We start from the raw sequence: 18367 nt of genomic DNA on the forward strand, positions 1-18367 counted from the left end.
CTGGGCGATTACCCAATGGTAGAGACTATGGTAACCAGAAGGCCTTGGGAAAAGGCGGAAGAGATCAAAGTAGTCATACAGGGGTTTTATAAAATCCTCTTTACTCTCGAAAGTCTTTGACCGAAAGATGATTGGGAAGCTAAGTGAAATTAATCCCGCTGGGTGAAGTGAGCATATAAACAGTGTGATGCAAATGTTGGGAAGAGTGAACCTAGTCGAAGGATGTTCACACTGAATATTTTGAAAAGACATTAAGATTTATGAAAACAAGGAGTATTGCAAGACAAGGAGAAGTGAACTGTCCCCCTTGGCATTTGGGGTTCAAGCCCGACCGAGGGAGATCTAGGGTTGAAAAGTCATCACCCGAAAGTTCATCGAGAAAGGAACTGTATAGTTGATTTGTTGAATACGATTTGTGAGAGGCCTAAGCTCAGAAGTGGGGGAACCAGTGGTGAAGCCTTCACCCAAAGATACTTGGAACAGAACTTGTGTTTGTTTGTTGGATACATCAGGCCTCGAAGGCAAGAGACTTTTTATTGAAGAGACTTGGCCCTCGAAGAACCTGGCAGCTGATGCGGAACTGTTGGCTCGTGCTGGGAAAGCTCGAGCGTGTGCTGTGCTCCAAGGTCCCACCTTGACCCGTGGTGAAAACGTGGGGAAAGGAGACCCCCTGGTAATCACATCCTGACTTATTATTTGCGAACACCTCTTCCTTTATTGAAACCCTATCCCACACTCTTTCTGTAATTAGTTGTAAGGATTTGGCAATAGTTTGTTTATTAGTATAGGCCCTTTTATTTGAGACGATGCCAGTAGGACTGCCTTATTTTCCATTTGATTGTCGACGCTTGCTCCCATCTTAGATTTAGGTTTCGGTTAGGTGTTTTCCCACCCTGCATTCATTGTTCAATAAACACCCTTAAACTGTGATCCTTTGTGTCTGTCTTTACTGTTGCCGCCATGAGTTCCTTACACACCTCACAGCTTGTAGACTATGCTCACACTCCCTATGAAGCAGAGTTTAACAATTACGACCAGTAAGTTGTGTGGGCCAGCAAATTAGTTAATTATGGGTCTCTCATACTTTCCAAGTGGCCATCTTTATGTCAGGCAAAGGCCCCGCTATTGCTTTCTAACCCGATGCTGGTCTGCAGTGGCTACTTCAATCCAAAAGCATCTCCAAGCCGCGCTTCACTTCCTCTTCTATATAGCTCACTGCTGGCATGTACTTCACATCCAACAGTTGGGATCCCGATTCATGAATGGGGAATACACAGTGGCATAGCATAGCTTGCCATGTTCTTCAGACCGTTATGCACACGAGTTGCTGGTCCCACAAGTTTCTGCAGCGATCCCCTCTGCCATGTGGGAGTCTGCAGCACTTGCTCCTTGGGTGCAATAAGCTCCATCAATGCTGTTCCCTTCACCCTAGACATTCTTGGTGAGAGTCTCCCGGAATTCCTAGGGCCCCACACAGAGTGGGCACCAGGGGTCTTAGTTGCCTTCATAGAATCTGTGGCACAAGTATCACCTAGGTTCAAGGCATGATTACCTGTATGTAAGAATTCTGGACACCGTTTTGACATGGGCACCATTTGTAACCTGCCATCTGAGTCTGCTAGCATGGAAACGACATGACTCAGATCAAGGCTAAATCATGGAATGTTGATGTGAGCTCAGCAGATTGACCCTCCATTGCCTCCAGGGTACTCATGGCTCTGGCTATACTGCCTTGGTAGACCTGCTGTCCTGGGCCTCAGAGTCCACTGCATGCTTTGGGCAAGAGTAAGTCATCAGACTGCATCACAATACTAAACAATACCATATACCATGCCATAACACACCATACTAGATGTATACAACCCATACCATAGATCAAACCCCAATGCACCCTACTTAACGCATACAATACAAGCCATAGCACGACACACCATACTAGATATATAAAAAACCATACAACAGACCCGACTACACACATGCAAACCATACCATATAGGTCATAGCACAACACACCATTCTAGATATATACAAACCATACCATAGAGCAAACCACGACACAGCCTACTACATCCATCCAAACGATAGCATACAAGCCATAGTATAACACGCCATACTAGATACATAGAAACCATACAAGCCACCACACACCCTACTACATATATACAAACCATGCCACACAAGCCATAGCATAACACACCATACTAGATATATGCAAACCATACCTTACAACAAACCACAACACACCCTACTGCATACATGAAAACAACCCATACAAGCCATAGCACAACACACCATAGTAGATATAAAGAAACCATAGAATATTACGAACCACAGCACACCATACTAGATATATACAACCCACACCACACTATACCATACCACAGCACAATGCACTATTTGTACTGTAGACAAACAATACCAGACCATAACATATCATACAACACTGTTACAAACCCCACCACAACGCTATACTACATACAAAACATACTACACACACCACACATACACACCATTCAATACCATATCAGAACACATCAACACACAAATTAAACACATTCAAACCATACTACATACACACCATACTGTACAAACGATGATAGACACATACAAACTACACCATACCATAATGCAATACACTAGACTACATACATTCAACCTATACTACAAAGAAACAAACCAGGATATAACACAGCACAGCATCCCACACCCCAAACACCGCAACACACAATAGTACATATATACAAACCATATTACGTACACATAAACCAAGCCAGAAAACCACACAGCACAATAACACAACACAACCTTATCACAATAAAACTCACCTGAAACTATGATTGATGGCGAGATTGTCCAGTGGAGGGTAGGCAGGATGGGCGCGAGCTGGCAACGACCTGTACTCGGGGAAGTCACTTTGGTACTTGGTCACAATCTCCACGTGAGGTCTCTTGACGGCGGCCCTCTCGGCTTGTGGCTGCCTGCGGCCTGCGGGCTTTTCCAGTGGCATAAGATAGTAGGTGCTCTGATTGGTCGTTGTCATGTTGTGGTCACCTGGCAAGAGGGGGACAACTTTATAAGGACAACTATGTCTGAGCTTTCACCTGGTGGTGAGGGAACAGCTCTGTCAGTGGTCATGCTTAACCCCCCGCTCCCCCCCAAAACACTTTTCTTAGTAACTCAGATGCAAAGATATTGAGGTCAGATAAGGTACATCAGAAGCAAGTCTGCTAAACCCCCATATCTCCACATCTGTCTTTGCTCCCCGAAAGGACTGCCTCTGTGTAGCTACACATGACCTGGCATTGCATTACGCAAAGCACTGATCACTTGCGCAGAACCGGCCCCACAACTCAGTCCAGATATATGACACACAGCACCATAGCGGGGCTTTTTCGTGCCATAGGAGAATAAACATTTTGCTGACCAGCACTCATCAGCCCAGCCGATCTCCACTCTGCTCTGGTGTCCATTTGCCTCTCTCTGGTGCTCGTAACAAAACTACATTTGACCGAATCCTCCTTATATTGCAGGATTGTTCCTGGTGGGGTCGCACCTTTCTGAACTCTGATATTGCCACTACGGGCCAGCTTCTCCAAGGTTTGCACTGGAGCAAATTAGAAGATGCTGCAAGGATTTGCCATTTGGGCCCACTCCCTGTGCCCGATTCACAGAGGCTAAAGCTCCAGCAAATCTGGAGAGGCCTGAAGCATCTCTGAGATGCTCACTTGCAAATGCACTTCACAAAGATTTACTCAAGGGCACCTCAAAGGACCCCGAGGCCCTTCCAGATTTGCACCAGTTGGCGCCTTCACCAATCAGGAATAAGAAAACGTGTGCAAATGTGAGAGGCTCATCCACATCGCCTCATCATCTTCAGTGCAAATCTTTGAACCTCAGGCCCAATAACGTTCTGCAACTGACAACATCAAACCAAAATCTCTCTGAAGTAGTTACAAAGTCGCCTGATTTCCATGTCCCCAAAGCGTCTGGAGACAACAGAAAAAAAGTGTAACATTTCTCTGCAATTTCCCAGATGTGCAAATGCAGTTTGGGAGATTTAAGCCTTTTCTAAACAATACATTGATCCTCTTTTATCTTAAAATGCTTCTGGACACATGTTCCAAACGTGATCTGTTTGACATAGTTTAGATTATTATTATTGTTAATCTTTATATTGAATATTTATTTATCATTTCAGCTTTCAGCTGCTCTCTGCAAGGGGTAGTAGTTCATCCGATTATCAAGAATGAGCGTTTACTTGATTACTTTTACACATTGACAATGTTCAAAGAAGATTCTGTACGAAGGGATACAGAGGAAACAAGCAGGAGGGAATGGTATCAGGTAATATTATCTCCACCCAAAATATCGCCGTATATATGGTCGTCGGGGACGGCCATAGGCGATATTTTTAGTGGGGATAATATTAGGCGTTTTTGGGAGCGGGTGTTGCAGGGGTGTCCTCCGCTACTTTTAAAATAATACTGGGGTGGCGGGGGTGTCCCCCGCAAGTACCATGCCTTAATATCGCCATATATGTGGTTGTAGGGTAAGGCCATAGGCAATATTATTAGTGGGGCTCATTTATGGGGATATTAGGTCCAGGGGTTGCAGGGGTCTTCCAGACCCTTAAAAAAATTATGGGGGTGGCGGGGGTGTCCCCCGTAGGTTCCATGGCTTAATATCGCCGCAAAAATATGGCAATATTTTTGTATGGCAATATTTTTGCAGGGATATTAACACATGGAACCGGAAGGAATAAGGAATGAGGGAGGAGGAAATGATGAAGAGGGAACATAAAAGAAGCTCAGAAAAGGGAATAAAGAAGATATAAGATAAGGAAGAAGATATGTGTCTTTATTAGTGTTGGATATTGTGCCACACACGTGGCATTAGCTTCAAAGCACAACAGGATGGAGAAAGGGGGGTGGGGAACTAAGGGAGGAAGGTTAGAGAAGTAAAGAATTCAGAGGAAAGGATGAGGGAAACAATGGGTAAAGGAGCAGAAAGTAACAGATGGAGGAAGGAGCAGGGGAAAGGAAATATGGGATGATGGTAGGAGGAAGTAAAAAAATGTTTTAAAAAAGGGGGAACAAATGGGGGTGGTAAAGGATGGAAAAGGATTAGATAAGGCATTGCAGCTGGAAGATGGGCAGAAGTAAACGAAAAGGAGGACTAGAGGGACTAAGGGAGAAGTTAAGCGGAAGTAAAGGATGAAGAATGAAGTAAGGGAAGAAAGTATGACAAAGTAAATTTAATAGTTAAATGAAGTAAAGGATGGAGAAAGGGGTGGTTGGGCAACTCGAGGAAGAAAAGAATCAAGGCTGTAAGGGGAAGAAACTAAAACAAGGCAACAGATTTAGAGATGTAGGAGAGGAAGAACTAAAACGAGAAAGCTGGTGAAGTAAAACAAGTAAGGCTATGAGGTAAGGGGGATGAGAAAAGGTAGAAGCAGGGAATAAAGCAAGACGTGGAATAAAAGCATGGTAAATAATTAAAGCAAGTAGTGTGAAAGCAGCAAAGCCATAAGGATGACACTACGTATGAAGAGAGGATGAGGTAAAAGGTGACGGAATATGTAATGGGGAAGAAGTATGAAATGACACATGGATAAGGTAAAAAGAACATGAACATGAATCAGAATTGAAGGATAATATAAAGTGGGAATATATGGGCATGTAAAGGGTGAATTGAAAGCAGAATTAGTGGTGTGGTATTATGAACTGGGGTGGGGGGAGCCAGGAAAAGAGGAATACAAGGGAGCCAAGGAAGGCTATCACAAGACAAAGATGCAGGACAGACACAGGATGATGAAAGAGCTGACAGTGGATGGTGAAGGAAAGAAGAAGGGAGAGAGGCATGGAGATGAAGAGAGATAGAGACAGTAGAGGGAGAGATATAGGGATAGGAAGAGAGATACATATATAGAGAGGAAGAAAGAGAGAGAGATGGATGAAGGAGAAGGTAAACAAGATGTAAGAAGCAATGCCGGAATTAAGGAAATTGGTTGAAAGGATGATTATTTGTAGAAGTGGCATAAAGAAGATGAAGAGACAGTAGAAAGGAAAAGCATAGATGGGGTGGAGGCGATGGAGAGGTCTGACAAATAGATGGAGGGGCAGGATGAGGGAAGTGTTAAGTCGGTGTGAAAGAGGTGGAGAGGAAAATGAGGGAGGTGGCGAGGCAGGATGAAGGAGATGGCAAAGTGGCATGAAAGAAGTGTAGAGGTGAGATGAGGGAGGTGTGGATTCAGGATGAAGGAGATGGAGAGAAAGGATGAATAAATAGAGGGGCAGGATGAAGAAAGTGTTAAGACAGGGTGAAAGAAGTAGCGAGGACAATGAGGGTGGTGGAGAGGTTAGATGAAGAAGATGGAGAGGCAGGTTGATGGCAATGGAGGTGAAGAAGCAGAGGAAGGAGGTGGAGACCCAGGATGCAGGAGATGGAGAGAAAAGGATGAATAGATGAAGAGGTGGCATGAACGACATACAGAGACATGGCGAAGGAGATGCAGAATGGTGATGAATAGATGGAGAAGCTGGATGAAGGGATGGAGGCTGGATGTATAGATAGGGAGGAAGAATGAAGGTGATAAGAGAGGCAGGAAGAAGGTTATGCAAAGTCACAATGAGGGTGATGGGAATGCAAAGGATAAAGGGATGAAGTGATGGGATGAAGAAGGTCTGGAGGCATGGGGAGGAGAGGCTGGGTACTGGGTCGGACATCTCCTCTCGTACCTTCGATAGTGATATTTGCCTGGATGTTCTTGACAAGCTCTGGTTTTGATAGACTTTTCTCCACAAAGTGCTCCTGGGTGATGGTTTTCATCTCACGGGCCTGGCCTGGGAACAGAACGGACCCTGCAGGGGTGAAAATTAGGAGTGAAAATGTTATCATCACACAGAGACATGGATCCTCTGGTGGGATTATTTCTGTGAGTCTCGGACCATGCGCTCCTTCTGATTCCAGCACATCTTCCCCTGTCATCCACCACTAGTGCAGCAAGGAGTACCTGCCATGGTGGGCAACTCTCCGTAGCGGGCCTGGCGCCCGCCCTTCCAGTCCTTGTAGAAGTCTTTGCTGGTGGTGGTGTCTTCGAATCGGGCTTGGTTTGGGTGCAGGTTACTGGGTGGGCGTCGACTGGTGGTCGCCACAGGCTCCTTGGGCGCGAAGTGGAGGTTGTAAAGTGTCTGGCTCTGGAGGGGCTCCTGGGGCGATTCATAGAACTCTTTCTGTAGGAGGAAAGAGTTTCACCAAACAAGATAACTGAAGGCTAAGCAGGGTTTCTCAAACATTTCATAAATGTCATCCCATTTACCTTCAGCAAACCATGTTGAACAGTTCAGTCATCCTGGTATTTCTATTGTAAGATGGCTACATTGGTTATTGCTTTTCATTGATTGGTCATGTCCCACTAAGTGATCCCAACGCAACCTTCTGTTGACCCAGCGGATCCTTCATTTTGCTCATGTTTTTTAAACGTTTTCTTTACTGTGCGTCTACTCAAAAATCCTGTCTGTGAGCATGTTTGGAGGAAAATACGGCATTCCTCCAAACAGACTTTAAGTTACCCTTTTCAGATGGGAGTACTTAATGTAAGTATTTTATGACAGTTACAATTTTAAAAAAGTTGGCTTTTAGATGATTGATGACACAGGTGGTATTGTAAGGTGGCCATTTCCCGGCTCAATATATTGTGCAGGTAAATAAAAATAAAAATATAAGAAATGCATGGGGGAAAGTTGTTTGATATTATTTGTTAAGGCTTGTCAACCCGATATTAATTTTCTGAGTAAATGCATTTTTGTATGTTATAAGATGTATCAGGGTGAATTCTTATTGCACATTTATTTGTTGTATGTGGCTATAAAGGAACAGTTACATACTTTTTCAAAAATGTTTTAATGGCTTTTAATGTCAACGAATTTTATTAATAAATTGAATTGTATTGAAAAATAAGATTGCATTTTAAAACATAGGTATTCTGTTTGTAGCAATTTTTTCATGCAACTGAAAAGATATGTACATATGCCAAAGGTTCTCGTAAGATCGAGCTGTAACCACAGCAGAGGGCCTTCTTGCGCTAAGCGACCAGCGATGCCACTAATCGGAACATATCAGACACACTACGCAGGATTAAGGTGTGTGCGGACCGCCACATGTACATTATTTTTGTTTTTGGATGGAGTTGTCGTTAATGTCTACATTTGTTGCTGGGAGTAGTTACCAGATCTTAGAAAGTCAAGTGTCCTCCGAGGTTATTATTTGAGACCATACCTTTCCCAGTTCCTGAATGTATAGTTATGATGTAGCTCCTGTGGGACTCAACCTACAGGAGGGACTAAAATGTCATTGTGGGTTTGGGAAGAGAGGGTTAGTTGTGCTTCCTCCCTAAAGTTTTGTTTTTCAATTTAGTCTGTGCCATTGTGTTTTAAAGAAGTTTTAGCCTTATAGATTTTCCATTTTCACAGGATGTTTAAATGGTTCAGCATTGTTGTTTGTAAGTAATGTGCCAACTGTTAATCAACATTTGTTTATTAACTAAAAAATAAATTGTCTCTTTGCATGATCTAATTTATCTTATTTAATTAATTGGTTTTACACGTGAAAACCAGACTAAGTAGGTCTAAGTGTTAAACAGAAGTGGCAAAGGATTTTTAACATTGAAAAAATATGTAGCTTCAGGAAGGAGGGTATTGAGATTAGCATCAATACAGCTCCCAATAGGACTGCTATTAACCTTGATTATGCAGATGCGGTCAGTGGTTACATTGTTGGCTATAGGACCTGGAGATCTGAACTCAATCCTGGCTTTGCCACTGGACAGCATTGTGTGATTATGGGAAATGACTTGCTTTTCCTTGGCCTCGGCTCCTTTATAAGCCAATGCTGGTTGTATTTAGAAACCTTCTATTAAGCACCATATGAGAAATGTACATTTGCAGGTCTTTCTACTGGAAATATCCTTAAGAGGTTCATCCGGTGTCAATTCACAGGAGAAATACAGATTTCCCTTGTAACAGAAGACACTGGGCATGCAGACTCACTGGGCATGCAAACTTTATAATGAAAGGGAGCACTCTCGGTCTGAAGACATGAGTTTAGAAGCCATAATTTCAACAGCAAGCTCAAGGTTACAGAAGAAGTCTTCTAAAAGGTAAGGAGTAGGGTCTTAAATGTCACTAGGGCCCTTTCAGGCAGACTATGGGGACAGGTCCACTTCAGATACCTCTTAGGATTGTTCTAGCGGCTTGACAGCACAGAGCCAGGCTTATAGGTGCTTTGCAATCGCATCAAGATGTTTCGAGTTGGTTATTCCCAGCGGATTGCGGGCACTGAGGTAACCGAGCTTGCTCGAGACGTTCCAGTGATTTGGTTCAGTACAGCGGGATCAGATCGATTTGGATAAAGAACAGGCAGGCAATGGTCAAATCAGGGCCTCAAATTGGTCGAGTTCACTCGAAAAAGTCCAATGATGTGATGTGGTTCTTCAGTAGTGGTCGGCTCAAAAACAGCTGGAGCGGAGGCACGCAAAAGGGGAATGAGTAGCTCGACAGCTCAACTGTGGCTTGAAAAGTGATGAGTGTCAAGGCCAGCTCTGGGTGCTTGAAGCGGCTTAGAAAGCATCTGATGTGGTGGAACTGGCTCGCAAATAGATCTAAGTGGGCACACAGTGACCAAAGCTGGTTTTTGACCTGTGTTTACTGGGGAGCCCCGTTCAGGGTCTGTAGCAGAAAGGTGGAGCCTTGTACTGAGCTTCCCAGCCAGGAAGGTTTCCAGAGAGCATTTGCAGGGACTGTTAACTCCAATAAAGTTAGAGATTAAATCCTTCTTCTGTGTTCCAAAAATAATTCAACAAAGTGGTATTTCCTCATAAATAGGCAATCTGCTACAGCAGGCGGGCCCCCTTCTGTCTTTCTGTTAGGTGTCCAATCCTATATGCTGTGTTCAGGGTCGTTTGCCTGGTGATGTCAGTCCCAGAGTACTTTGCCTATAGGAAATGGGGTGGTGCCACAGAAAGCGCGGGAGCCCTGGTAGATTCCAAGATGGTGGGAACCTCCTGTGGATTGGTGTTACTCTGCTGACTACCCTAAATCCACTCCTTGGCTTGTCTGCACTGCATCAAAGACTCTCTGGCAATAGCCACTCTGGTGTGAGCTCTTCATTGTCCTATCAGGGATCGCATTTGAAGCAATTATATCCTAGCTAACCGCCCAGAGAGATTTCATGTCTTCTGGTGGAGGTGACAAACCTTCACAGAGAGATCAAAAGAGGGGTTTCCTGGGCTGGGCCCACATGGTAGTGTTTGCTGAAACCCAGTCCTTGATGTTGATAACACAAAGCCCTGTTGGTGAGTCTCTAGCAAAAAAGCTGACAATAAAATGACCCCAAAAGGTTTTGCCCAGTACAATTGCACATTTCCAGTGGTGACTATGTCAAAACTGTGCATGGCTATATTTACAGTTAATATGCCACCAGGCTCTGCGAGCACACAGTTAAAGAGTTTGGGATCATAGCTGCCCAGGCTTAAGGGCATGCCCTGACTGCTGGAACTTTGGGTTGCATCAGGCTGTCGGCTGAAATGCACATATCACTTTGAAACTGCCACATTGCCAAACTACAACACAGCTGCTGAGAGGTGTCAGTAGACAGGCTCAGTGGAGTCACATGTTTGCATTTTGTTTTTCAGCATGGATTATTTTGAATGTTGGGTCTGATTAATATGTCTTAGTTCAAAGACAGATCCGAATACATCATTTGATATTAAAAATAAAAAAAGCTGAGGCTTTTCTGCCCTCACAGATGGTATTCTGTCTACCGTTCAGCCAATTTTGTAAAATGAGCAATCACACACACATGCAGCGATTATCCCAGCATTACACAATGGGGCCGATTGAGTGTAGTGTAAATACAATCTTAAGGGATCCCACAGTTGGAAAAAGTATTCATTTATATTTGTTATTGTCAAATCTATTATTGAGATGAATTGAATGTTTGTTAATATTTTATGTATTTAACAAGTGTTTGACAATAGAGATGAAGTATTTAGGAATTGTAATGTTTGGGTTAAAGTTTATAAAAACTGGTGACACAATAAAATAAAATAATCATTTAATGTTTAGACTTTCTGGCTTTGCACTGGTGGATTCCTGGAGGAAAGCTAGTGGAATTTCTGCCATTGGCCATTCCACAGGCAGTAGCAATCTTCAGGGTCCCATACATGGCAATGGGGACGGATAGACTGTGCACCAGCAGAATGGCCTCTGGTGGACACTCAGCCAGCTTTCCTCTGGGAATACACCCGTGAAAAGCCAAAAAGTCAAAACTGTAAATTAGGTATTTTTCCACTGCAGGAAACCTGAAGGATTTTATTTCAACCACACCTAAATCAGCCTCGATATGTTCCAGTGTAGAAACCAGCTAAAGTCTCCTGTTCCACAGTCATGCCCTGTGGAGGAAGGGAGATGAAATGTGTGTCCACGTTGAAATAGGTGTTGCAAATATTGATGAAATAATGGACCCCGAGGAGCTGTTGCAATATGTGTGGGAGTTGAACACCTAATACATGCCTCCCTGAGCAAAACTACAAATAAGGTACATAGACAGGCATAGATAACGGGGTATTTCCAGAAGGGACTCAGTTAGCTATAATGCTTCAATGTTTTTCAAAGGATTCATTCCATCCCTGCCTGAGGAAGTGGAGGAATCCCATGAAAGCTTGCAAATGCAGAAAAGCAAACTGAACTTACTTTATATATATTTATACTAGGGGGCTCGGCCCCCTGGCACCTTCGGTGACCACCCCCCAGTGGCTTGCTCGTTTGTAGAGATACTCCATCAAGGGCTTGCTTCATTCGCGTACCCCCCCCCCCCCCTTGGGGAATTGGAAAGTTGGACAGTATACCAGCAAAGTTGGAGAAATGTGGGACGGAATGACAGTAGACCCACATCTTTACAGCATACAATAATCCCATGTCAAAGCATTACTGCACTGTCACTTATCACTTACACAAGTTCATCCCAAAGGTTCACCAGTTAATGTCAGTTAATGACCTTGTAACACCTTAGTAATTTTAGATTTGGACAGTATAGCATTAAAGTTGTATGTGGAACGGAATGCCACCAGACTCAGATGAAACGTTACACAAAATTGTCACTCATACACAACTTCATCAGTGAATGAACTCCAAACGCCATAGGAATCGCAGTTTGGAAAGTATACCATTACAGTGGGCGAAATGTGGTAGCGCATTACACCAGACACATGCATGTATGATATACAATGACCCAATTTAAAGCATTACAAACAAACAAAAAAGGTTACACAAAATCATCACTTATGCACAACTTCATCAGTAATTAACTTCAAATGCCTTAGGAATTGCAGTTTGGACAGCATACCATTAAATTGGGCTAAATGTGGAACAGAATGACACTGATGTAAAGCCATCAAAAGATGCAGCACAGGGCCCAAACTCCACGACATGACTATCATCAGTAGATGGCTGGATCCTACTGTTTGATACTTACCGGAACGTAGGGCCGGGTCCGCTCCCCCAGCTCCTTGGGGACAAATTCTGCCCGTTGAGTGGTGGTGAACATCATGTCAGTGTGCTTGGGGTGTGGAGGGGTGCGAAGAGGCCTCTTGCTGCTTCGGGGCTGACCATCTGCAGAAAGAGGGCCAAAGCTTAGGTGAGAGACAGAAAAGGGGAGGAGAATCTGCCATCTGCTCAGACTCTAGGGCAAGGTTCTGCTCCACCTCATCGCTACCTGAGCATCCAAAGAGCTACATTTGTAAATGTGCATTTCAGGCATTAGGGGTCACTCTTATAGAAGAGACTGTCTACAGGATCCACACATTCCATCACCCCAAAGGGTATACCATTGCTGCAGTAAGAATGTCTCTACAATGTAGGCCTGCACTGGTCTCTTGTGGGTGGCCTCCATACGCTCAGAGATAGATTTTTAGTTTTGGCTATTAGGCATCGCTTATGACACCTATAAGCCGAAACTATTGCATTGGAGCACTGTTAGGGAGGAATGACAAATGAGGAGGGACACAGACTATGTAGGTTGTTTGGTTATATGTCCACCCATTGACTCTCCATGGCCATGCTAATCCCTATGGCCACTACAACCCATTCCTGCCTCTGCCTACCCAAAACACCTCCGCATGGGAACACTTTGAGCTCGCTTTAATCAAGTTTTACCAAAAGGCGTTGCTTTCAATGTGCCTGCCAGTGTTTGTTCAAAGCAGTCCTCTGAGAGTTAATGACTTAATTGGAGCTGTAAACCAGCTACTGGTGTAATAAAGATGTCTTACCAGGCCTGCCTTCAGCCGCTCTATTTATAAGCACTTTGCGTGTCTTTCACTGAAGTCCTGTCAAAAACAAGCATTGGCAAAGCCACTCAAGTGTTTAAAGCCAACATTTCTGGCGTGTGCCTACGTTTTAAGCTTTTGCCAGGCACTGCTTGTTTTAATTGGATTGATTTTAAATGAGCATGCCCACATACAGGACAAAGTTTGGGCTTTTATAGGCTACCTTCATTGCATTGTAAATACCATTGTAAATACCAGGTGTTATTATTACAAATAAATAATGGTACTCATTTGATCTACTGTGTAATGATGAAAGACAAAAGGGACCGAGCTATAAGTCAAACATATACATGCAGGTTCTGCAAAGATCTCTGGGGAGCTATACACTTGTGAACCTGGCCTCCTGGGATGAATGCTTTTAATTGGCCTGTCCTCCCAGCCTCTCCCACAGTTCTCTCTCTTTGTTCTCCTCCTTTTTTGAACAGCGTGCTGTTGCCTGCTACCTAGGTATGGATAAGCACCATGTCAATCTCATAGATTCATGCATGCATTCACAGTAAATGATTTTTTTCTGGTGCACAACAGTAACCTCGCTGCAAAATAACTGCTGTGTGAACATTGTTAAGCTATTAATGAGGACAAAACAACTGCTGACCTTTCTCCCCCAACTACTTCATTCCCACTCCTGTTTCATAAAACATGCACTCAAATCATGTTCAGAAAGTCCTGCTATTTTTAGCACACGTCATTTTGCATTTCTCTTTGGTTTATACAAAACTAATAGCACCAAAGTGCAATATGATCTGATCTATGAGGCCATATCTTCTGGAAGGTTTCTGGATATTGCAATAGACGGCCATTTTGGGATTTTCTGTAGCTGCAAGTGGCAACACATGCTAAGGTGTACACTATACATGCTGTGCCAATGGTAGGAAACTGGTGTAACAGACTATGCTATGGCGGGAGGCAAGGATGTCATTTCACCAAAATGCCAGGGGTAGAGGAAGTGACATCACATGACCCTTGACCTCTGATGACATCACAGGAAGTGATGGCATTTGACCCCACCCTGAACTGACATCAGGGGAAGCGATGGAACACAACCTTTGACCCCTCGACAGGAAGTGGCATTACATAACATTGTTTCTGAGTACACTACAAAAATTATGGTTACGATATCACTGTAAAGTGATATAGATTTCATACAAGAATGGATCACCATATGTATCATTAATATCAGTGCTTATAGGCCCATATTACCAAATCACAGTGAATGCAAGCAGACATCCAAGGCCATACGATAATGATGTGATATTATATAGCATTTACGCTTAAGTGCTTCTTATAGAACAATTATACATACAATATCACCCAACCTGTGTTGGTACTCATTCATCAACCTAAGCAGGATGAAAGGCGGAATTGACCTTGCTCGGAGTCGAACCTGCAACCTGCAGATCACACACACATTGCAACAGCTAGCGCTCAACCCACTGAGCTATTTTACCGGCTATAGCTACTAGAAAACCAGCCACTGCAGAAACAGACCACATTCTGCTGGCCACAACCTATGAGCCTCAATGTAAAATAAAACAATTTTTTAAACTGTTTAAAAAAATAAATTAGGGATAGCAAGCGAGACCACAGGTGTAGCAAGTGAGACGTCAGTGGTCGCAATTGCGACCTCTGCGACCCCTTAATGACGTCCATGATGGGAGGATGTCCATGACTCACTTATGGGATTAGTATAGGTGGACTTGTAATGAGAGATGCGGCACTCCTCTGGCCCGCCTCGCCTCTGCACCGTGGTTTGCTTCGTACAGTTCTTGTGGTGCTTGTGACGCCTACACGGAAAACAGAGGTGAAAAAGGGTTACACATTCTGCAATTTTTGGGGAGTGCGCACACACAGAAACTGTTAAATAAATAATCGCATACAGACACAATAAAGAAGTACACCTTGGCTTGGGTTTAACTGGCCTCGACAGGATTGTTATATTAATTTAGAGGGTTGTATGTGTGGGGGAAAGCCCCCTATGGAAAGAACCCCTATTTGCGTCTGTCACGGGGCACAATGAGGGAGGTCCAAGGGTGTCAAAGCATAGGGCAAGGCAATCCTTTTGCACTAGGTCATTAACAAGTCTCTTGAACTTGCATATGAGTTACTTTCTTAAGTCCTCAGAGTTTGGGTTTGCTCAATGGGTCAGGCCATAGACGGAGAACAAATATTCTAGTCCTTAGGGTATTGCACACTTTTGCTGAATGCAACTTTGCAGACTTTTTTTGGCTGATTTTTTGCCACTTTTTTCTTACCTCAAAACTATAGATGGTAAGTATGGATATGGTACATAGAGGATGGTTGGGTTAGAGGAGTAAGTAGGGGCTCAAGGGTCTCACCCTTCATTTTGAGGTAAAATCGGAGAGAAATAAATTGGACAAAGTTGCATTTGGCAAACAAAATCGGGAAACACTCCTCGATCCGTCCTTACTACCTCAGTTTTCATATTTCATCAACTGGCGGTCAAACCATGGTTGGCAGTCAAACTAAGAGCCTGCTCTATTCTGGAGAAGTTGGTGCCACACAGTGTCTCAGTTGGTGCCGTGTACCCCACTAGCTGGAGATGAAATATATTACACACCACTAAGTGTAGCTTGTTGGAAGGGGGTGCGATGCAATACCGGCACCTGTCGCACATCCAAACAAACGGGCCTGGCATTGAACAGGCAGTACCAACTAATGCCTGATGCCCCAGTATGAGGTCTCCACAACCAGATGAATTGGCGTTACCGCAGTATTTCTGTGAGGACGCTTGTGAAAAGTAAGCAAGACATAAAATGGAAAACAAATCAGTAAACCGGACAGATAACCAAGATATGTACTTTTACACTATGATGTCCATAATGCACTGTGTCTTTCTAATTGAAGACCTGGAACCGAAATCTGCAATTCCCAGCAGTGCACTGGTCTACCGGAAGACCTGGAACTACATTCACCACAATGCCCAGCGCTGCTCTAATGAAAGCCCTGGAGTGGGAATGTGCACTCTTTAAACTCCCTGAGACATTGATGAAGAATGCCATGATGACAAAAACGAATCTTCTATAATGCTTTATTTTATTTTTTATTAGGTGCATTATGGCTTTAATAAGAAAAACGTTTTTACACAGTACAAGTTCATATAAGCCATAACTAATAAAATCATACATTGCAGATATATAACAAATACAGTACATACAATTAAAATCATCAATACAATCTTATAATTATTACAAATGAGAAACGTAATTCATTTAGTTGCATGCTGCAGGAACTCACGATACAAGCTATGTCATGGGAAGAAGCCCATTTTGTAAATCAATACTTGATGTTGCTTTGCATATATAGCAGGACGCTGCAGTGATAACCGAAGATTCAGCTGATAAAAAACACGCCCAAAATTGATCAGAAGCAACACAATATAAGGAACTTAAAAAAATGTCTATAACCTGTCTGATATTGATCCTGTAGAACCGGGCACGCCGTAAGAATTTGTCTACTGGTTTCTATCCACCCTCCACATAAACAGCAAAGTCTTTCTTCCGAGGGAATATCATGCCAGGGCCCAGTATATTCATATGTAGGCAAATACGTTATAATATGTCTAAGATCTGAGGTGCAATGTTTAGCCTGATAACTACAGGGCATACCAGAGGAGAAGCCCTGGGTGCAATATTCACGGTACCTTTTTTTACTAGACAATTTTAAAGAATTATGAGCGTGGTCCCAATCCATGGTTTTAGCCTTAGGTTTTGATAGGAAGGTATGATAATAATCGATCTCTGGGAATTCCAAACCAAGACGCTCCAAATGATCTAAACATGATTGTTTTAACTGACAATAAATCGAGTTATTGGCAATAATACCAACAAAGATTTCCCATTTCCCTTTGCCCAGCTCACCCCAGCACATTGTTTACAATGCTGAATCACCCAGAGAACACTAAGAGTTGCCAATCCCAACTCACACCTCAATGCCTCCACATGCACAGCTCTAGCTAGACCCAACAGAGAGCGCAGTAATTTACCCTCAGCAATGTCAAGCCAAGAACCAAGGCGTGCAGGTAATGTCTCTAATCCATAAAGGATTTCAGGGATGATGCTGGTTTTATACATTTTAGGGAGACCCTCCATATTATGTCCCACTCTCCTGGTTATAACATTGTAAATCACCAGCCATTTCTTAAATATTTTCTGAGTCACTATGCTCTTATAAAAAGAAGGATTAAGGCTATTCCTGATGTGGATTCCTAAATAAAACTGTATGTGGACTGTCAAGGACAGGACACACTCCACAGGCAAGGAGACCCTTGCACTGGCTTCCAGTCTGTCAGCGGATATCCCACAAGGTTGTGTCTCTTACATAAAAATGTCTTTTAAATCAGGTACCTGTTTACTCCGCTCAACGACTTTAAAGAGACCCTGCCGTGCGCTCATTGCGCTCCAATCGGAAAAATAATCTAATTGTGCCCCCGGTTAAAATGAAGAAGTTTGGTGGCACATGCTTTGATGACCAGGCCCCTGTCCAATGGAACTCCCTCCCCAGTGACATAAGAGACATTCCAGCTCTATTACCATTTAGGAAAGCTATAAAAACCGTTTGATTTAATTGTAAGGATTAGGGAAAATCCCATCCTGTAGTCTTTTGTGCCTGATTCTTCCTAGTCTCCCTTATTTGACACTACGTTTTTTTGGTTATCTGTTTGTACGCCTGTTAGCGCACTGGGCCTATGGGCGTGATGCGCTTATAAATAATTTAGTAATAATTATAATTTGAAGCACCTATTGCCATGAATTCGTTTTCCATTCATCATAATTTTATTTTTCTGCAAATGTATCTTCATGTGGCAATTGCAAATGAGTACGCGGCTTCCATTGTTCGTTGTAACCCAATAGGGGTGCGATCTAACAGCACTGTATCATCGGCCTAGGATATCCAAGGCACAGATTCCTTTCCAATATGGGGAGGATGATTCTGACAAGCTCTGATAGTAGCATCCATATCAGCCAC

General features: G+C 43.3%; 1 protein-coding gene across 1 annotated transcript in view; it reads right to left on the bottom strand.

Moving 5' to 3' along the window:
- LOC138487886 (stabilizer of axonemal microtubules 1-like) overlaps window positions 1-18367 on the bottom strand; it is a 77020-nt gene that overhangs the window by 38185 nt on the left and 20468 nt on the right. The window contains exons 2-6 of the mRNA XM_069614503.1: window positions 15056-15165; window positions 12532-12668; window positions 7013-7232; window positions 6738-6860; window positions 2826-3051 (exon numbers count right to left, since the gene is read on the bottom strand). Of these exons, the coding sequence (XP_069470604.1) occupies window positions 2826-3051; window positions 6738-6860; window positions 7013-7232; window positions 12532-12668; window positions 15056-15165 (816 nt within the window). The remainder of the gene's footprint in view (window positions 1-2825; window positions 3052-6737; window positions 6861-7012; window positions 7233-12531; window positions 12669-15055; window positions 15166-18367) is intronic.

This window comes from Ambystoma mexicanum, chromosome 9, assembly GCF_040938575.1.
Source record: "Ambystoma mexicanum isolate Mex_15411 chromosome 9, UKY_AmexF1_1, whole genome shotgun sequence".
Taxonomy (NCBI): domain Eukaryota; kingdom Metazoa; phylum Chordata; class Amphibia; order Caudata; family Ambystomatidae; genus Ambystoma; species Ambystoma mexicanum.